A 20,676-nucleotide genomic window follows, 5' to 3' on the forward strand; every position below is an offset into this window, starting at 1 on the left:
CTTTAAAATACAAGGGTTCATATTGGCACCAGTGAATTGGAACTAAATTATGCCAATGGTGCAATTTACAATAACATACATGTGTAGCATTCCGCCACGCATCAGTTTCAGTGTGCCTTTCTCTTTTAAGCAACATCTTGACCTCTGAAAGGTTAACTGTCTCTAAATGACAAAAAAATTGAGGACTGCTGTGAACTATACTCTTCAAATTTACTATTAGTGTATGAGCGGAGAGCTGAGTTTGCAACACAAACCAATAAACATATTATACTAAGCATATACCAAAAGTGTGCCCAATCCTTCAACTGTAAAAAGTAGACGACCATATTTGTTTGTACAGCAAAATAGCACTAAATTAACAATATTCAGGGGGGAAAAAGGACAGAAGCAAGGCATTTACACATACAATATACACGTTAATGGATGTGTAAATGGACAAGGTTTTCAACAGAACATACTTAGCAGAGGTTCAAACCTTAGAGACACACAGAGGGTAAACTGGTATATGCTGGATGGCTATTAACTGCACGATTACACTGGACAAAGAACTGAATAAAACTGCTTATTATCAATGAACCTTCTTTATGCAAGATCAACACTTCTACAGACCTCAGTGACTTTGAAAGCCATCATGTATCTGTCTTGTATCTCATGAGCTTGAAGATGTGACTGCGCAAAAGCAGCATCAGTGTATGTGGTTCTTGGAATGATCATTTCTACTGACCCCAACACAATATGTGTGTTGGGCAACTGTGTTCACCACAAATATCTCTCAGATTTGGCCATCACTTTGGATTACAGGTCCACGGTTCTTGCACAATAGTGTAGGCTGTTTGGGTATAAATAATACCTTAACAGCCTACAAAGCATAACAAACATGAAAGTCTCTTTTAGCTACTGAACGCACAATGAACACATTTTGACATAAGGAAGGTGGAGACAAGCAATGTGCTGCCACAAGCAGCCTGATTTATTTTGCTCTTATATTGCATTTCATATGTTCCTATGTATCCCTGCTTGTTTTGTATTAGTAAACTAGATACCCCTAGCCTCCCTATGCTCTCCTATTAGTTTCAGTTTCTTGCTAGTTGAGTATGAAGGGCTTTAAGGAGTATGGGAGTGTTTAAAATGGAATGCTTTTTCACCTGCAAGAAATATGCAGAATATGCATTTCTTGTAATGCCAGCATGGGGGAAAACTACATTGAAATTCACTCCTAAGTCTTCATGTTGAGTTGACACTGCCAGTGGATCTTGTCATGTCAGCAAATGGCCATACTGTCCATAAAGACTAGGTGTCAGGAGGTACTGTATGCCTAACATACATTTGAGACAAACCAATTTTGATATCGGCATCCTGTATCCCCCACCTAGGCCAAGAAACCAAAAGTATGTGCCATCTCTGCTTTCACCAACCATGTCAATAGCTCTCAAAAAGACAGAATATACATCCAAAAACGTATATCTGGAAAAATATAGGCAATGGCTTCTATTTACAATGCATATTAATTAATGAATGTGTCCTACTGACACAAAAACAGTTACTGCCCTTTAGCCAGGAAGGAGAAAAATGCAGTGTAGCGAGAGAACAAGCACTCTGTGCTGACAGTGTGCAAATGGCTTTCAGTCCAACAATTGAAAGTGTAAGAATCCTCATAAATATAGTTTGTTTTAAATGTACTACTTTCTAGTGCCAACATATAGGTTTTCCACTGAAAGTCCTATTGAAATCAAAATCGTCACAATCTGGTTTATACCAGAAGAAGCCTCCAATTAATATAAATGTGCAGTATTACCAATACCAATTTTTTTTATACCTTTTATTTAGCCCTACTTATTTTGCCTGGGGAGGACAGAGTCAGAGGCTGAGATGTTTCCAAGCGTCTGACAGTTGCCCCCCTGTCACATTGATAATATACAGTATGATGTTTTCCAGCTTCAAAGTTACCACAACAGTATCACACAGTGAGCCTTGTAGCGGTTTATATTCCTGTAACCCACAAGGCTGTGTAATGTAAAACTATTATGTTTATTCAGCATGTGTTTTCATCGTGAGGTCATCACATTCTATAGGTAGATGAGCTACACCAGCAAAGGGCACCACATCCCAATGGATTGTTTAAAAACTTCGAAAGAATAGCGGACTTTTAGGGTACCCACATAAAACACGCCATTTTAATAAAATATACAAACTTTATTTACAAAATCATACGTTTAAAATGGCCATCACTGGACAGCAGACAGGAGGTGAGCTCTCCTGTTTTGCCATAGCTCACCGCCATCTCCTTTTGCATATGATTGGCCAAGCTCTTCCAGCTGTAAATATCATCACCTTTCCATTTTGTAGTGACAGATTGTCCTGCTTGAGGAGCAACCCCCTTATATTCTGGTCTCTGCGCTTGCCAGCGGACTCCCCTTTTTGGCAACTTTTAAAATGTGACTAGATCATTCTCTTATTACCATGCAAAGTCTCATTAGCTCCTTACGAAGCAGTTCTGCTGTGAAAAGCGTTAAGCGGATAACACTCCCATATTGACAAATGTAAAAACCTGGAAATTGGGGTTACTGTAATGTACCTATTTATACATACATTGTTATAGTGGTGTTAGTTGGATGAGAATCAATGAGATGTACGAAAGTTATTTTGGAGAGAACTCACTTTTATTTGAACAGTGATATATACATTTTTACGCAGTTTCAACCATATCATTTTTTAAATAAAGTTTGTATTTTTCATCAAAATGGCATGTTTTATGTAGGTACCCTAAAAGTCTGCTACTCTATCGAAGTTTGTATAAAATTCATCATGAGGATAAACAATCGGCAGACTGTAGGCCCTGGGAGTTAGTGGTAAGAGGTCACAAAGTCATACAGAATAAGCTATGTTAAAAGAAGGGGCAAATACAAATCTTTTACAGGTGAGATTGCATAATTATGCTACTTTTAGGACTACATAATTATTTTTGTGCATAAGCTCAGTTATAATTGGCACTCTAACACCACAGGGATCCCAGGCTTGCTCGCACTTGCTTTAATTAACAGTCTCAAATAAATTAAATAAAAGTGGAGCAAATAGAATTTCTGTATTTTAGAGCTGCTGAAATACCAGATTTAAAGTGGACCTGAACAAAAAAAAAAATGAAGATTTGCTATCTTACTAGTAACATTAATAAGTGGTAATTGCTGAAAAACAGCAGTGCACTTCATGGTGAATGTGCCTAGGCCCTCCATTGACTTGAGCCTCATAGCTGTATATCTGCAGTATGAGAACCTTAGGCACCAGTGCCAATGGCTGCTGGTCTCCAGATATTTGGCCTGAGATTAAGTGAAGTCGTGGCTGTGCTTCTCACTGTTCTCCTTGCTGCAGGCTGTGAACTATGAAAGCAAACCCATGTCTCTAGCAAGTTGGCCGCCTACGCACAGACGTACAGTGCAGAACAAGGCCTTTTAAGTCAGTAATGGGAAAAGATACAGGGCTACAGGCTGCAGGGAGACCACAGGCATTGCTGGTGACTAGACCGTTTACTTGTGTTTGCCTTTTTTGGGGCACAATTTCCAGTGATCAGTTCCTCCTAACCAGCAAGATAAGCTCTAGATGCAATCCGTAGCTCTAGCTCTCTGCCCTGACAAAATGTAGGAGCTGAAGGGGGAAGAGGTTTTCTCTGGGTTGATAACGGAGGGAAAAATTCCTTCTGAATCAAACTTTTTAAACTTTATTGACTATTGTCAAATTTTGTGTTTTTTTTTTTCTTGCTTGAAACCACAATGGTTGTGACAAAAATAAAGCCTTTTCCTCTAAATTCAGGCATCTACAATGCATATACGAAAGGAATGTTGGATAATATGGTGAACCAGTGAAAGCTTTGCTTGACCAAAAAACTCACTTTGTAAGGCAAGTTGAAAATAAAAATTCCCCACTGATGTAAAACCTCCTAACAAGCATCTCACACAGACAGAATGCTGCTCCCCACAGGATGCCAGAGAATGAAAAGTGAGTGTATAGAGAAATAAAGAGTGGAGGCACTAGTGCTGCATTAGTTTTACAGGACGTTCTGCATGCAATAAAAAGACAGAGGGGCTCAGGGGAGAAACCAGCACCTGACATGTTAGTTTTTTCAAACCTTTCAGCCTCTAAGAACTGCAATCTGTGAAAAGGCTGAACCTATTTATTTAGTCATTTCTGAAAATGACTTTGCTCAGACACAAACAACATTCACATAGAGGTGAGTAATAAACAATTGTGGTCTAACAGAAGCATGTTTTTTTCCTTTTGAGGCCTCTGTGGGCTGCATTGATAGCAGCCATGTGTTTAGTGCTGGGGTAGCCAAACTTCAGACCTCCAGCTGTGGTGAAACTACAAATCCCATGATGCATATCTCGCCGGGAGACATGTCTGTGGCTGTGAGAATCTCGCAATGCCTCATGGGATTTGTAGTTCCACCACAGCTGGAGGGCCGGAGTTTTGCTACCCCTGGTGTAGTGGGAAGGCAGGAAAGTGACTACAGGATCTTACATGCCACAATCTGTAATCATGCCCTAAGGTGACAACATTGCGTAGACTATATAAAGTGAACTTTGTCATCCCAGGATTGTAAGTGAGTTACTGGCACAATAACCAGGTGAGAAAACCTGCTCGACACAGCAGCCATTCAGCAAACCCCTAGTATTTCCATCAATGAATATTAGACATTCTCTGATTGGATGAGAGGCAGTGATGTCACAGCCCTGTGAGCACACATGCTTGCACCACACCTGAAAGGCCCTGGTGATGTTCTCCCTAAGTTTAATCTCAGTTATATATGTTACAGGCGGATGGTATCAAGTCATGCACTTACACCAGCTGCATTTCAAAATGTATTTGATTTTTTTTTTTTTTATAAATATATAAACTGCTTTTTTATGTGTTTTGAGTTCAGCCTCAACATTTGAAATTGCTATGATATCCGTGTGTACCCTTCTGTCAAGTTCTGTTATAGTAATCTAAGGGATGGAAAAAAAAATTGTTTTAGCATGACTATAATTGGAGATCCGAAAACGCAGTGCTTTGCTGGACAAAACCAAAATTTAATTTGGACATACGCCTTTATGGGTTGAGCAGTTGATGCAGCTTATTTTGGATTCTTTTTGGAGACAAAACTGCCTTCATGATGTCAATGTTGACAGAATATACACCAGGGAAATTTCTGCTCGTCAAGATCATGATTTGTACTGCTGTCAGCTATCAGTACATAACATAGCAAAACGTGGCCTATTCCTCCATCAATGAACATGCCATTATTCATTTATGCTGAACATATCCGCATGAGCACATTAAATGATTCCATTCAGAGTGCCTTATATTCTCCATCCTATCACCACTACAACACTTCTTACATTACTGATCACAATACTTTCACCCTTATCAGACAACAAGAATGTCCGATTGTTTTTAGAGGTTTTGGCTAGCAGTATATCATAACCTATACAAGCAGCGAGTCACACAAGAGTCCCTATATCCTTCTTTCTTAGAGACTTTCCCCAAATACCTGACTTGCCAAGGGGCTGGCTTAAAGAAAGTGCAACTGCCAAATAAGGGCTTGCTTATGCACAGTTTACAGCTGTGGCGATGAAAGATTGCTATAGGCCAATCATTTCCCTTCATCCTCCATCAGACAAAAAGTCAAAAGATTGTTCCATTGAAATGTTATATTAGTTCAGTATTTTAGTAAAATAAATGATCCCCCTAGGTACATGTAATGGCTTGTTTACTAGCCTATTGGATATTCATGATAAAAGCAACCCTAGCAACGTGAATATGGAACTGGACCACGACAGCAACCTGCCTCTCTCAGTGGCCAGTTGTACAGCCAAGTCTGGGCCTTATGGGGACCTCAACTCGCCAAGCAAAAAAGGAGGCAAAGAAACAGCATGGACAACCCAACCCAAGGAGGTGAATTAAGAAACAGCTGCAGATGCCCTTTAACTGCCCTATAGTTACTATACATTCAGAATGCATGTAAACCATATTAATGGTTTCCTTTCTTGCAACATTGCACTACAAGTTATGTGATTTTGTTGATGACTTTTGAAACATCAATAAAGTTCACCTGAGAGTGTAGTTGTTTTGTTGTCTCCCTTCATTTAAATGCTTATGAAGTTTTTAACTGCCAAAAGGAATACATATACTCCAATATGGTTATACAGGAAGTGAGATTGAAAGGAAATGAGTGAAACGTCAGCCATTACAGTAGTCTGCTGCCAGAGATCCTGATTAAGGTTTAGTTATTATCTTTTATTGAGAGGGTAATGTACTAAGTTGGGTATTTAGGGCCCATTCACACCACATCATCTCCAGACCAGACTGTTTGCAGACCCAAAATGCATCCTAATGTGTCCCTATACTATTTCAGGCCTCTGTTCACACTAGCGTAATCCGTTCCAGACCAGACCAGAAAAATACTGCATGTCTCATTTTGTCTGGTCTGGAATGCACTGGAACTGTGGGCAGGTTCACACCATTTTCCGGACCTGATCTGGTACAGAAAATGGTGTGAACCTGCCTTTAAACAGGATGTTTTTATATGTTTATTGAAATGTTCAAGTAAAGAAAAGGTTACAGGGTTTACATATACAATGTCTATGTTGTAACAATACAGAGTAACAATAATAACTAGTACAAGAAATAATATGGGGTTAAGAGAAACCTTTTGATCTATTCATATTTGTTACCCTATTTTTCAGCTTTTCTCTATTGAACTCAGTAAAAAAAAAAAAAGAAAAAAAATCTATTTTTTACACCTTTTATTTGTTAAAATGTTTATTCCTTGGAAACTGCTGTAAGTTAAAACATTCCCCAGCACTACATATTCTTTTGACTTGCTGTCTTTGGAAATGCTCAGCAGGACTTGGTTGTGGAGGTTGACATCTATTTTGTAAACCATAGGTAATCAGACAGCACTGACTGGGCAAATGCTGTAAAATAAAACGTACCTGTACTCGTTGGAGAGTTAATTTCTTGCCTGATGTTGCGAGCTGACTGGCTGGCAGAGCGTGCCGTCTCTCGCTGAGGTTCTAGTATATCACGGTATTTAGACACCATTAACACAGATATAAAGTAAACTACAGCCAGGGCAAGGAACTGAGCTTGTTTGCTGTCATCCTGGAAAAGACAAATAGCAGTGCTGTCAACAAATCCTTATATACCAAAGTCAAAGGCAAGAAAACATAAGAATTAGTAATAAAACGGCATTGCGGACGCGGTACCATGTGTTCCAGTGCAGGCGATCACACTGTGGGTGGGAGGTGCGTTTGGGGTGCCATTGAAATGAACGGCACAGCAGCGCACCTCCCGCAGCAGAATTTGTCAGGCCAAAATCGAAAATGACTTTCCCACCTTTTATTTATTTTTTTTAAATTGTATTGTAAGTACATGGAGCTAGAATAGCTTCAGCCAGGAAATGGCAGCTGTCAGTGGCAAGATTCCGCAGACTGCGGCTGAATGTACATACAGCAGGTAGTAGGCTGGTGCAATAGCTAGCCTGCTATTGGCCATTTCAAATTGCAATAGCCAATAGCAGGCTGGCTATTGCACCCACCCACTGTTTGCTGTGCCCTCCTCCCAACGTGGAGGAGAGAGCTAGGGGATCCAACTAACTAATCGATAATACGAATGATTGACAACTATTCTCATAATCGATTAGCTGGTTGCAGCTGTACATTATAGTGTATAAAAGTGTAGGAATGGAGGTGTTACCAGTGCTATTAGGGCCCATTTCCATCAGGGCTTTCCATTAACATGCAATGCACCAATATAGCCCACTCACCTAAATGGAATGCCCAGTGTACAACAAAAGTCCAAAAATCACATCTGCAGCATTTCCATTAGCACAGCACAGCACGCGGTAGAGCAATACTACATTTTATAGTGCGCTGCATGTAGGTGCATTGTAAAGGTGCAACTGGGTGCATTCCCATTGAGCAGTGCTGTGAATAGGCTCTTCCAGCTGACTCTTTATTCCAAGTTAAGAGGCTGTTTTATTGACAAGTGCAATACGTGAAATGGCTCTATATTTGACCATGTAGGTACTATGAAGCACCAGTTTTAAGGGTACAGTTGGCAACTATCATTTCTCTATCCACTTACCCTAAAATCCATACGGACTACCATAAGACATAATATATGTAACAATCATCTGTTTTAGGGGAATTGCTGTACTTTACTTTGCATTAGGAGCTTTTACATTTTAGCACACCCTACCATAATCTGAGTGATTATCATGTGCAGTCAACACACAAAATGGTGTATTTATCAACAATTTGCATAGCTACAGGTATGGGAAACTCCATAAAAATTTGTTCTGTGTGAATGGAGGCAAAAATAGAAATTCTTAGCTTTTTTTTTTCCTGGATGAATGCCAATATACCACAAATATGCAACAATACAGCATCTATGGCCATTAGATGGGGCTGAGGTGCAGAGAAAATAAGTATTTATTTTCTATGCTCATCTGCTCCATCTAGTGGCCATACTGCGGTATTTTACATTCCACTAAAATTGAAAGCATGCCAAGTGCTGTCTTTTAGACTCTGCAATCTTATCTCAAACAGTCTTATCAAACCTGCCCAGGTTACCACTTTGAATAATAGAACACCTCTCCTTACTATGTTATGGAGAAGAGGGGAGGGGAAGGTGTTTGTAAACCGAACATATTTCCTGCCCCGGGGTGACAACACTGCTTTTCAATAAATACAGTACAGTGAGCGTTGTCACCCTAGGCCAGGATGTGTGTAACTGGCACGATCACAAAGTTAAAATAAAGGGAAACAAATGCCTCAAACGAAAAATCTAATGCAGCCGCCACATCCAAGAACTGCCAAGCTGAAATATATTACATTGTATTCTTCTAATGACTGCATTTCCTTTTTTTGACATGCCTTTATTCATAGGTTTCTCCACCAATAGTGACAGCTACAGGGCTGAGCTAATAGCTGGGCTTGCTATAAATGGTTTAATGTGGTTTTGTGGGGTTAAGTTAAGTGATCATTTTTGCCTAGGGTAGAAAATAACAAAGTTATACTCACCTGATCCTCCAAGCAAGCTGTGACACCGCTCCCTCCAGCCTCTCCCCTCCTCTGCTGCAGAAGCAATGTTATGTCCCTTGGTATCCTCACATCCTATACACAGTGTATAGAATGTGATGACTCAGGGACCTTAGACTGTTGCAGCAGAGGGGGTGATAGGCTCCGGGGCTGGTCCAAGAGCAAGCCTGGGAAGGACCGACAAGTATAACTTTTTTTTTATTTTTAACCCTAGGCAAAAATGAGCACTTAACCCTTGCAGTGCGGTAGTCCCACTGAAAGGGATAATAACATTTTTACCTGGAGTTCTGCTTTAAACCTTTATTATTCAAAAGAGAAAAATGTTTTTTCTACCTGCTCTAGCAGTGTTAAGTGTAATTAGTCTGCCACATACTTAAAGTCCATATAAACTAAAGTTAATTTAAGACCAGCTTGTGCACAGTGTGCACAATGTTGCTGCACTAATTCACTGCCGAATAGCCAGTGTTGTCATCCTGTTAAAGGAAGTGGCAGGATGAAGAGGTAATAAAACATTTGTTAGAGGGGGACTTAGAATAACAAAGACTGCTGTGCTAATGCTAGTGACAGACTGTATCATATATGTCATTCTTTTTTTTTTTATCTATAGTTCTACGTGAACACCTCGCACTTGTGCTCTTGTCAATGTAACATGTTTTCAGGCAACAGCAATATGTACAGTCTGACTGGCTTGGAGCAAAAATGCTTCCTGATTTCTGCTTCAACTATGAAAAGATGACAGAGAGAAATTTCAGGAAAAGATGAGTACTCCAGAAGATAAGCACAGATGGCGGCACTTTTACTTATTACCACCTTAGATTTTATTTTCTGACAGGTACACTTTAAATGACATTAAGTCCATTTAATAAATATAAGAGGAATAAAATGGTGTTTTATATCTGACTGGAGTTTTACTTTAACTCAAAACTTTCAATCCTTGCTCAGAAGTGCTGCAAAAGGGCTCAAGTCAGTAGACATCTGTTTATTTAATGCTCCACAGGAATACTGTACTTATATTAAGAGCAAATTAAATAAACAGCTCGATGTTTCCTAGGGACATCAGACAATAGCTATAGCTGTGTATTCTAGTTCTACAGCGCAGTCTACTGGCCACAAGAAGAAATGCAAGTCCAAGTGCCCACACAATATATTATATTGCACTATACAAAAAAAGCTGATGCCATAAAAATGGATGAGAAGTTACACTTTCAATTTTAAATCAGCATTATGGAAATTATAACTGAATGTGTTCAGCATCTGCACTTCTGCAGGGCATCCATACAAAGGAATAGCATTAGATGCTGGCATGGTATACAAATTATAAAAGGCTTACTCTTAAAATAGGAAAAAAACTCTAGAATGACTGAGTGTTTTTTTTGTGTGTTATTTTTACTTGATGGTAAAAACCAGTTTCAGGGATCAAGATGTATGTGATATGAATATGAGAATCACACATCCAAACACATATGAAATGTATAACCATACACATATGAACTGTAACAGTCTGTCAATAGGGACAATCAAGACTGATATGATATTATGTGCATGCAATCACTGATGTAACTAACCACATTTCTAGATTAACCTGCCATTACAACACAGAAGTGACCCCCCTCCCAGTGATAAGGGGTAGGAAGTGAACAAGGGGACATCATCCTTCTATGGAGCTCATGTTGTGAGCATTCTCTCTCCCATCATATAGGCTGTGCACTGTATATTGGACATTAAATAAAAGTATTGCAGACCTAATATGGAGGTCACCTGGAACTGAATTTATAAAAAGCATGAGAAATAGAGGTGAGAATGTAACATTTCACTCAAGGCCGCGTTATAAAGAATAATGGAGTGAAACAAATGCAAGCAAATGTGGGGAAGCTGTCATAGTGATCAATTAAGTTGAAGCTTTCATTCCCTTTTAAAGAAGTGTATGAATCTAAACATTTGGGCGATGTGACATCACATATGTGCAAATTTGCAACATAGAAAAGTTAATATTTTAAACAATTGCATGAGCTCCTACAGGTTGGTTCACTGCTGCACATTCAAGACACCTCAAAGCAGGGGAAATGTAAGCATACTTAAAATTGGGCCTGTAAGCCTGGCAGAACAGGAGGTTTGGGAGCCAAGATCATAGTGCTGCAAGATATTGAAGTTATGGGTAGAGCTAGATTTCAGCATCGGATTATATATTCAGGTAAGGTTAATTATAAGCACTACCTTTATGTCAAGTTTGGGGTAAAATGTATGGGTTTTGGTAAGGGTTGAACATCAAATCTCACCGGGTAAGTCAAGTGCTCTGGATTCATTTTAGGGGAGGGATAGTGTTAAGTGTTAAACAGAGATTTAATAGTAATCTTCATAGTTCATTAAAAGACGCTCTAATATTTACCTCTTTGGAAGGCTGCGATTCCAAACTCCATTGAAATTCAGCAGTAAAGTCTCCAGCAGTTGTCAGCATTCAACACTTGTGGCATTATGACCGTATCAAATGCCTGTGTCACCTACTGGGCTCAACGATTCCTTCCACTTTGTCACTATTCAGTCCTGTAGATGCACAGGGGCTAGCAGACGGAACCACAGCACACAGTGGGGGATGCAGGCATTTAACACTTACAGAAGTATAGAATGCGAATGACACATTGATGTAAATAAAGGACACTCACCACATCACGGAACACAACAGCTCTGAGGCGATTGATATCAACATCCTGGAGTAGCCGATCAGGATCCTTGATTGGTGATAGATTACCAGAAACATTGTCCACAGGGGTCTACAAGCACAGAAATATAATGCATTTCTATAGTTATTTTCAAAACAAATCTCACATGTGATCAGAATCAGAACTAGAGTAAATACATTAAAACTAATGAGAAAAACAAAATCAGACAAGGAATTATGAAAGGCCATTTAATGAACAAAGGCAAATTGGCACCATCACTGACATATAATTGTTTGTGATGTGATGAACAATTAAAGGCAAAGTTGACATTTTAGAAAAAAAAATGATAAATGCACACTTCTTCATAAAAGAAAAAAAAATGTTTATTATTTTTTGCATTGGAGCCAGTAAAGCATTGCAACCACGATCAGTGCAGATGCTCCCTCCTGTCCATTTTCATACCTCAGTGTGGACATTCAGTAACATGGATGTGAGGAAGAATGGAGTAAAAGTGCAGTGACCAACATTCATGTTACACACTGAATATGAGTTGAACATGAAACATTGTATGTATGTATTTTTCACATACAGACATCTCATACATTTTAAAATGGTTATTTAAATCCTGACAACAAAAATATTTTCGGTTTAGCAAAGGCGAAACTTAAAAACCAGCCCCAGCCAAACTGTGGAATGAGTAAGTTAGAATTGATATCAAGTTTGTAAAACTGTCTCTGCCTTAATTAGAGAAATTTCATGATCAGGAACAATAAGTGAAGCAAAAACTCTACAACACAGGCACATCCGGGATGACATAAAGGGAATCAGCGTTTCAGAAAGATAGACTTGCACACCCTGAACTACAGCCAATGGGGGGAAATGTCCTTTTGGTGAACTGGAGCTAAACAGGAGGGATGGAAGAAGAATATCCTACTTAAAGTTAAAGGCAGAACTACCTTAGGCAGGAATAAAGTCCTGGGCCTCAACGCACATTGTCCTTGTGCAAAACCAAAAAGGGTTCTTTGAAAGGTAGAGCCACAAGCTCAGCTACGCACCTCACAGAGGTAATGGCAACAAGAAAAAACACCTTGTGGAGAGAGTAGAGAGAAATGTCTTTATTGCAAGCAAAAAAATAGCTTCCAGTCTCATTGAATCATTGGGGAACAGACAGGGGGAAGCTACTTGGGAAACCTTCTGTATAAAGGTCTTAATCAGGAATTGAGAGGCCAATGGTCTCTGAAACAGGATAGAAAGGGCAGAAAAACTTGCCCTTGAGAGTGCTTAGAGAGAGAGAGTGGAAGATCTAAGACCCACACTGAGTGAAGTATGTTTTCCATGTTCATTGATAGACCTTGCAGGAAGTAGCCTTCCTAGCTTTTAGAATCACAGACTGATATACCCCAGTCCCTGAGAACTTTGGTTTTAACAGTAAGGCTGTTAAACCTGGAGACTGAGAGGCAGGATGGAAAATCTGTCCTTGAGAGAGAAGATACTGACAATCGTGCAGTGCCCATGGAGCATCTGCTAGGATTCCCACCAGGTAGGCATACCATATGTACAGTCACCAGAGAATCCACTTCTTCCACTAGGGGATCCCTGTATCTGGATACAAACCTGTTCCATTTTTTGTTGTGGATCCTTGAGGTCCACACCAAGCATCCCCCACAGGTCCTTAAACATGTCCGGGTGTAGTGTCAACTCCCTCGTGTTTAGGCACTGCCAGCTGTGGAACTCTGCCTGCAAATTGTCTATGTCTGGGATATACATGGCTGACAAGGTTGGATAGTGTAGTTCTGCCCAGGACAGGATCTGTTCTACCTGCTTTACTGAAGTGAGACTTTTGGTACCTCCCTGATGGTTAATATATGCCACCGCAATGGCACTGTCTGACTGAATCTGGATCAGATGACCCTCTTCCAGTAGGATGTTCCAACACTGCAGAGACAACCAAATTGCCCAAAGCTCTAGGATGTTAATTAAGGGATAAAAACCCTCCAACATCCCCTTCACCAACAGGAGTGCCCTGGACTCCCTTTCCAGTCCAACAAGCTGGCGGCCATTGTGAGGATCTTCCAATAGATGGGAAGGAAAGACTTCCCAGACTCCAAAGCCACCAAACCAGGGACAGCCTGATGCTTAGCAGCAACAAAGTTGGCCTGTCTAGAGACCAGAAGAATTCTTCTCATGACATCAGAAAGTTACTTTGCAGATGTAAGGAGTGAGACTGGGCAAAGAAAACTGTCTTGAAGGAGTCTAGCATCAGGACCAGGAGCCTCATGCAAAAGTGGAGAGTAGGGCAGCTTCTGAACTGGAGGGTCCAAACCTATGACTTTCTCTTGTCAAAAGAACACTCTGGCCTGAACAGTATCCAGGACTAGACCCACATATTGCAAATAATTAGTTGATTCCAGCGATGATTTATGAAAGTTCAGGATCCACTCAACCTGATGTAACATCTGCACAATCAATGTCACATTGTCTAACAGAGCCCTGGTCAACTGTTACCTCAACAGCAGGTCTTCTTTACATAGTATTCAAGAATTCCACAATGAGGATGCCACCAGAACACAGCAGGGCTACAAAGGAATGTATAGCCATGTCCCCACTGCCTCATAATCTGGTTACATGACTGATGTACAAGGATTATCAGAGAGACAGTTCCTTTGAGACAGGTTTTTCTGAGTCCTCCTTTATCATCTAAATACTTAGTGTGGCAGATCAGTCAGGTGAGAGGGAAGTCTTCAATACAGCAAAAGGTCAATTTTGTAATGCCATCTTTAGTGGGAACACATTTTCATTGTATTATTGTAATGTTTTCCTTGAAGTATATTTGTTTCTAATGTTTACAATGTGATATAACTTTCCGCATTTTTGTATTAATTACTATATTTCTCTTCTTAACCACTAAAGCTAACCAAACCTATGTTTTTCTTCTCTGTCAAATCAATGTGCAACATGCTATAAGTGAACCTTGCATTTCTATGGAAGGTCTGTTCAAACACCTTCCTGACAGTAGCCTCATTTGCAACACACTAAAATCAGGGATGATGGATAACAAGTAGGTAAATCTCTTGGTGGCAAATAGATTTAATTACCCATGTAGCCCTATGCTGAGGCTGCACCAGCACTATTAACACCCACACTCTAAAAATAACAAATCTTCCAAGGGCAGGTGAAGAAGAGATTTGGACTATTTCATTTAATGGAATTTATTTAAAAGGTATTGGTCTTGTGCAAACTGAACAATAACAGCCATCTAAGGGAATGGAATGTACTCTATTACTCGCAAGGGACTGAGCTGTAACATAATGGCTTCTCAATGATAATTTGCCGTCCGCCTCTTCCCAGCTTGGCTTTTAATCACTCAGAGTATGTTTCTGATTTTAAAAAAATCAGGTCACTGCAGTAGTATTTTTCTAAGATTTAATTTCATCCTTTACCAGTGTCTAAAGCTTTATACTACAAATTCAATAAGTCCCACTAGCATCCAACCTAATTCAGTTTATTTAACCTTTGACAATACACCTTCCTCCAGTGCTCTGCAGATAGTCTGGAGAAGTCCTGATCAGATAGATATATTTCCTGCCTTGCCTTGAGCCATGTTACATGATCTCCAGATCTCTGTCTCCCAGGACACTGCCTGCAGAGCAGGGGCTGTCTGTCACCAGTGAGCGTCCAGCACCTGCATTGCATCTGTGTGTGTGTGTGTGTGTGTGTGTGTGTGTTGGGGTGGGTGAAATGCCAAAAAAAAAAAAAAAAAAAAAAAGTTTAGAGAAGCAAAAAAAAAAAAGAAGGTCTCCTTGCTGATTGTCAACTATCCTACTACGGTCTACATTTGCCAAAGACTAATTCCTGTGCAACTGTAAATCTTATGTATTGTTTTGTACAGATGAATATAGGGTTGCAAATTGTGTATATTAAGTCAAATCCTACCTACACTAACTGTTAGGTGCTTTAATAAACTACATAAAGCAAAGCAGTTATGAGAAGCCGAGCTACTCATTTGAAAAGGTACAGATATATTATGTGCTTTAGGAGCATGTAGTGCTGTGTAGTGACTACACATAGTTTATGCTTACCTTCGCTGTGCTTGTAGCTGGCACATTCTGCAAATTATCTTGAATTTTTCCACCACCCGCAGGCTTGGTGACCCGCTCCCGCTGCCTTTGCCGGCACTCCAGGCAGTTTCGTACAGCTACACAGCAAACTAAAAAAGGTTTAATCAAAATCGACTCGCACATACTTCATATCTTTAATACACAATGATAAATAAAGTTTACAGAATGGCATCTGTTAAAAACAAAAAACTATAACGTATTCTTAGATTTCTTCTTGGATATGGTATTCAAACACACAGTACAAGTGTTCAAAGGGCATATCATTATACCAAACCTATAGGCCATTGACCCTAGACACTACAGCATCTGATTGTGCTGTTATGTTATTTTATCTTCCAATAAAAAGAAAGGGCAAGTAAGGAATGCTAATACATATTAAAAAGGAAACATTTTTCCTAAAGTATTAATTAGTATCTCATTACTTTGGAACAAGCTACTAATCATCTCTTAAATCAGAAACGATCAGAATGTAGAAATAAAATTAAAAAAACAGATCAGCTCTATGCAGTATATGATGGACATAAATATCTTAGTAACTAGGTTCAGAAAATCAAACTATTTTTTTAGTTAATAAAATTAAACATACAAACAGGGGTTTAGGGACTTTGTGACATGCAATAAATTTTCTGCCTTCCTGTTTTCTTAACATTAAAATATAACCATCCTTTATTTAATCAATTTTAAATAAGACAACACAAAGAGCAGTGATAATGGGCAAAGTGAAGTGGCTCACACTAACCAGATTCTACCTGCCAAACGTTCAAAATGGTACCGTTGCTTAAGAAAATGTTACTCTAGTGTCTCTTCATGGCTGCCCAAATGACACTTGCTTTTGGAAACGATCAGACTGCATTATTGTTTTCTGCTTCAGTAGACATCATAAGGCCAAGCTCACAAGACGCCAGCATCTAATTATTCTTTAATTGATCCATCCCAGCAAAATGGTCCACCCATCTTTATGTTAACATTTGGGTATAAAGCTGCCCTAAGTATTCATTTAATCATATCAACTGCTAATCTGGTGTTTCGAGTCTGAGGAAAGAGGATATCAAATGCACATTTTTAGATTGTAAGGCCTCTCGGGCAGGGCCCCCCTTACCATCTTGTCTTGACTAGCATTGTGATTATAATGTCTTCCTTATATTGTAAAGCGCTGCGCAAACTGTTGGAGCTATATAAATCCTGTATAATAATAATAATACATTGCATGTGCTGCCGACGTGTATTAGATAAAGTGGATGGTAAAAACTAACACACAGTTATCTCATGAAGTGGCTTTAAGCATGAGTATCCCGATAAAATCCTAAAACACTGATGTTGTTCCTTACAAAGAAATAAAGCTGAATGAATGAACAGAAGATAAAACACAGGTTTTGCTCCAAACCCTTCCACAACATTCCTGACTGTAGTTCTGAACAACATAGACCCCAGGGATACAAAAAATCGTTGGGATCCCAACTGTTGCCATCTACGCCAAGCTGAAATATCAGTCCAGCGTGGACCTGTTCTTTAGCAATTTCTAACATGTAGTTCAGACTATAACAGCACCTAAATCTTCAGTTTTCTCTGCTTTAGGCTGGGCCTTGGTGTAAGAGAAGAATTGGGTTAGGCAACAAGGTAGAAATGAGCCATTCCTGAACAAATGCACATTTATTTTTTGCATGTTCAATCCATTCAGAAAAGGTTAATTCATTGTGACAAGTTCATGCTAAGTTTTGATAAGCCGTGACTGCTAAGAATGGATTTTCTATAAAATAAATACATTTAGATTTCACAGAATACTGTACATTTTTATAAAACCTTTCTGAAGGCCCTACTGGGGACTGCAAGTCCTGAATTCATCACATTGTTCAGCTCTGTATAATAAGGCTGCACAGTAGGTGATTTATAAATATATAATATCAAAGGCAGATCTAGAACTAGGTCAAAACCTTCCCATAGTGAAATGCAGCAATGTATTCCTACAGGAAAGGAACTTTAACTCTTTCCAAGCTAGAGAAGAAAGCCATGTACACTGTGCAAGAGGCTGCCTACTTTCCTCCAGCACAGCAAGAGTTACCAGACACCATCTGTACTATACAGCATGAACTTACCAAGCCTCAGGCACTGTCGCATTAAGCCACCAGATGACATGTTCTTCTCTGCTTCAATCTCACTGAAATTCAGGGAACTGGCAAAAACCAGGACATCCACCATGGCCATGAGACGGCTGAGAAACGTCACCGCTGTCTCAGATGACATACCCTGTGTCACTTCAATATTCTCCAGTTCCGTCTTAAAACAAAGTCAGAAGAAAATTTTAAAAAACATGACAATGTGATTTCATTATAAAGATCGCCAATGTTAATTGCAAAAGGCCCAATTTAGGGGCCTGTGTAAGTCGAGCGTTCAAGCTTAGGGCTAAAGACAGAACATATTAGCACAGATGTATCACAGTGAGGCACATAGTTCAGACAGACCCTTAATAAGCACAGACATTATGTGGGTTGGCAGCAACAATGTTATGTTTTATAAACACAAATGACAGTAAAGATTAACAAGTGTATAGCACACCATTTATAACATGCACAGAAAGAGATTTTAAAACCCACAAGCTGGTCACTTTATATGGCTAAAATGAATGACTTTCACAATATCAAATGCTAGTTTGTGTTTAAAAAGGACATACAGGGTCAAGTATATATGTCTATAGTATAGAATGGTCATGGTAGCGTTTTTCAAGAATCTCATGTATGGATATCCTATATGTGGGGCTGGGAACACACAAAGAGTAAATGTAATATATGGGATGCTCTTTAAAGACCAAGTACTTAACTTAAATAAATAAAACACTTTTTTAAAAGTTCAAAACCCTTTACTACAGCCTTTCTCAAGCAGGGTTCCCCAAGAGGTTGCTATGGGTTTCTTGCAGAGGTGCAACCGAAATCGAAAATAAAACATTTCTCAGACGGAAACCGAACATTATTTTCCTAACCTTTTTACACTTTTATTTTTTAATTTCTTATTTTACTTTACTGTTTGGGACTCTGGGTAAAAATAGGGGGTATAAACAGACCCCTGATATTTCCCTTTTGAAATAGAAAAAGAGACACAGAGTCCTCAATCACTTTTTCTGCAGCCCCTGTTATGAATGAACAGGAAGCCTCTATACTCAGTGCTCCTGTCCATTCATAAACTGTGGATATAATATGAGTTACTATGTACACAATCATGAATGAACAGAAGTGATGTAGATTGTTGAGTGCTTGTAACCACTCTCCATCCTGACTCCTTCGGCTGCCACAGGAGGCCGGGTTGGTGGTGCAGGGAGGAGAACTTACCCACCTGTGACATGGCTGACAGCGACTCCTCCCCCACACCGCCGGCTCGGCCTCCTGTGTCAGCTGACTCCTTCCTGCATGGTTCTCCATGCTGATCTGTCCAGGACACAGGAGGCCGAGCGGGGTCGGGAAGGAGGTTTCAGCGGCCGAAATTTCGTTGCATCTCTAGTTTCTTGTGCATCTTATCTTCAGATAAGTAACAACTGACACCAATGATCATTTCAGGTACCTGAAAGACCACCAATGTAGGGGCATTCTCCTCACTCGCCACTAATTTAAGGGGCATTCTCCTCACTCACTACCAATACCCTAGGTCCTTATGGTCCTCACCACCAATGCCCTAGGACCCTTTACTGAACACAAATGTTAAAGGAGAACTATGGGGTCAGGGCTTTTCCCCATAGTTCTCCTTAGGGTAACGGGAGGGCACAAACTAGCATCCTCCCGTTACCCTAAGCTCAGTATACCTTGAGCTGTAGCTACAGCTCGCGGTATACTGAGATGCCGCAGCGGATCCCAACATCGATGTCGAGATCCGCCCAGCTGCGTGAGTGACAGCTGGCTCTGCCCATCTAGAGGCAGAGCCAGCTGTACCAGTCCCCTCCCCCGTCCGTTCAGCCAGTCAGCGCTGGCGGATCGGAGTGGGGAGGGGGGAATCCAGCCCCTCCCCTGTCACGGCACAGAGCCGTGACAGGATCGAGAGGTGAGCGAACGCCGGTATCTGTTCGCTCACCTCCCGATCTACTGAGCCGACCTGTGACAGTCTCATTGTCACAGGTCGGCTAGAACTATGAGGTGAGTGGAAATCACTCATCTCATAGTTCTCCTTTAAAGGAAAACTTCTCCACTAACCATTAATGTAAGGGGGGGGGGGGTTTTTCCCCTTATCAATCTAAGGAGCACAGAATATCATCAATTAAACAGATTACTGCTTAAGAGAGCCAGCTTGTTTTCTTGAACTTCAATTAAAACAAACCTTTGTGACCAGACCAGATATTGCTTTATGTACAAAAATGATTTTCACGCTTATTTTTTTTCTAGACCATATAAACGTTTGTCTGTATTTTAATGCATGTGCAGTGTAGAAACAGAGAAAATAAGTCTACTGAAGAAAATCTTTTGCATAATACTATTACAAATATTTATTCAAAAGTATTTCTTCTATAATGCTGACTAACAGAGACCACAAATATATGTAGATTAGCTACAAATGATGCTGGTAAGTGGTCTATAACATAGTGTAATTTGTACCTATACCGTTCTTGAATTAAAAATGCAGAAAATGAAGGGAAGAAAGGAGGAGACAGAGTTCCTGACAGCAGCATAACTATGGCAATCACAAGGCTGGGATCTAACACTAATGGATATCTGTGCTTTCTCCAGGATTTGATGCCATTAAACACTTTAAAGTGAACACCCCCAAAACACCCTTTGGGTGATACTTACCTTCCCTACACATCCATGCTGTCCTGTTTGCCCACTGGATCCATGTGAAATGCCTGGC

General features: G+C 40.0%; 1 protein-coding gene across 4 annotated transcripts in view; it reads right to left on the reverse strand.

The window, feature by feature from the left end:
- Positions 1 to 20,676, reverse strand: part of NBEA (neurobeachin) — a 553,993-nt gene that overhangs the window by 283,097 nt on the left and 250,220 nt on the right. For 3 of the 4 annotated variants that reach the window (XM_018554206.1, XM_018554191.1, XM_018554181.1), the window contains 4 exons: positions 17,946 to 18,126; positions 15,814 to 15,941; positions 11,738 to 11,845; positions 6,969 to 7,137 (listed from right to left, as the gene is read on the reverse strand). In XM_018554206.1, the coding sequence (XP_018409708.1) occupies positions 6,969 to 7,137; positions 11,738 to 11,845; positions 15,814 to 15,941; positions 17,946 to 18,126 (586 nt within the window). The remainder of the gene's footprint in view (positions 1 to 6,968; positions 7,138 to 11,737; positions 11,846 to 15,813; positions 15,942 to 17,945; positions 18,127 to 20,676) is intronic. The other variant, XM_018554199.1, reaches the window with a different exon arrangement.

The sequence above is a fragment of the Nanorana parkeri genome, unplaced genomic scaffold (assembly GCF_000935625.1).
Source record: "Nanorana parkeri isolate BGI_ZX_2015 unplaced genomic scaffold, ASM93562v1 scaffold8, whole genome shotgun sequence".
In the NCBI taxonomy this organism is placed as follows: Eukaryota; Metazoa; Chordata; class Amphibia; order Anura; family Dicroglossidae; genus Nanorana; species Nanorana parkeri.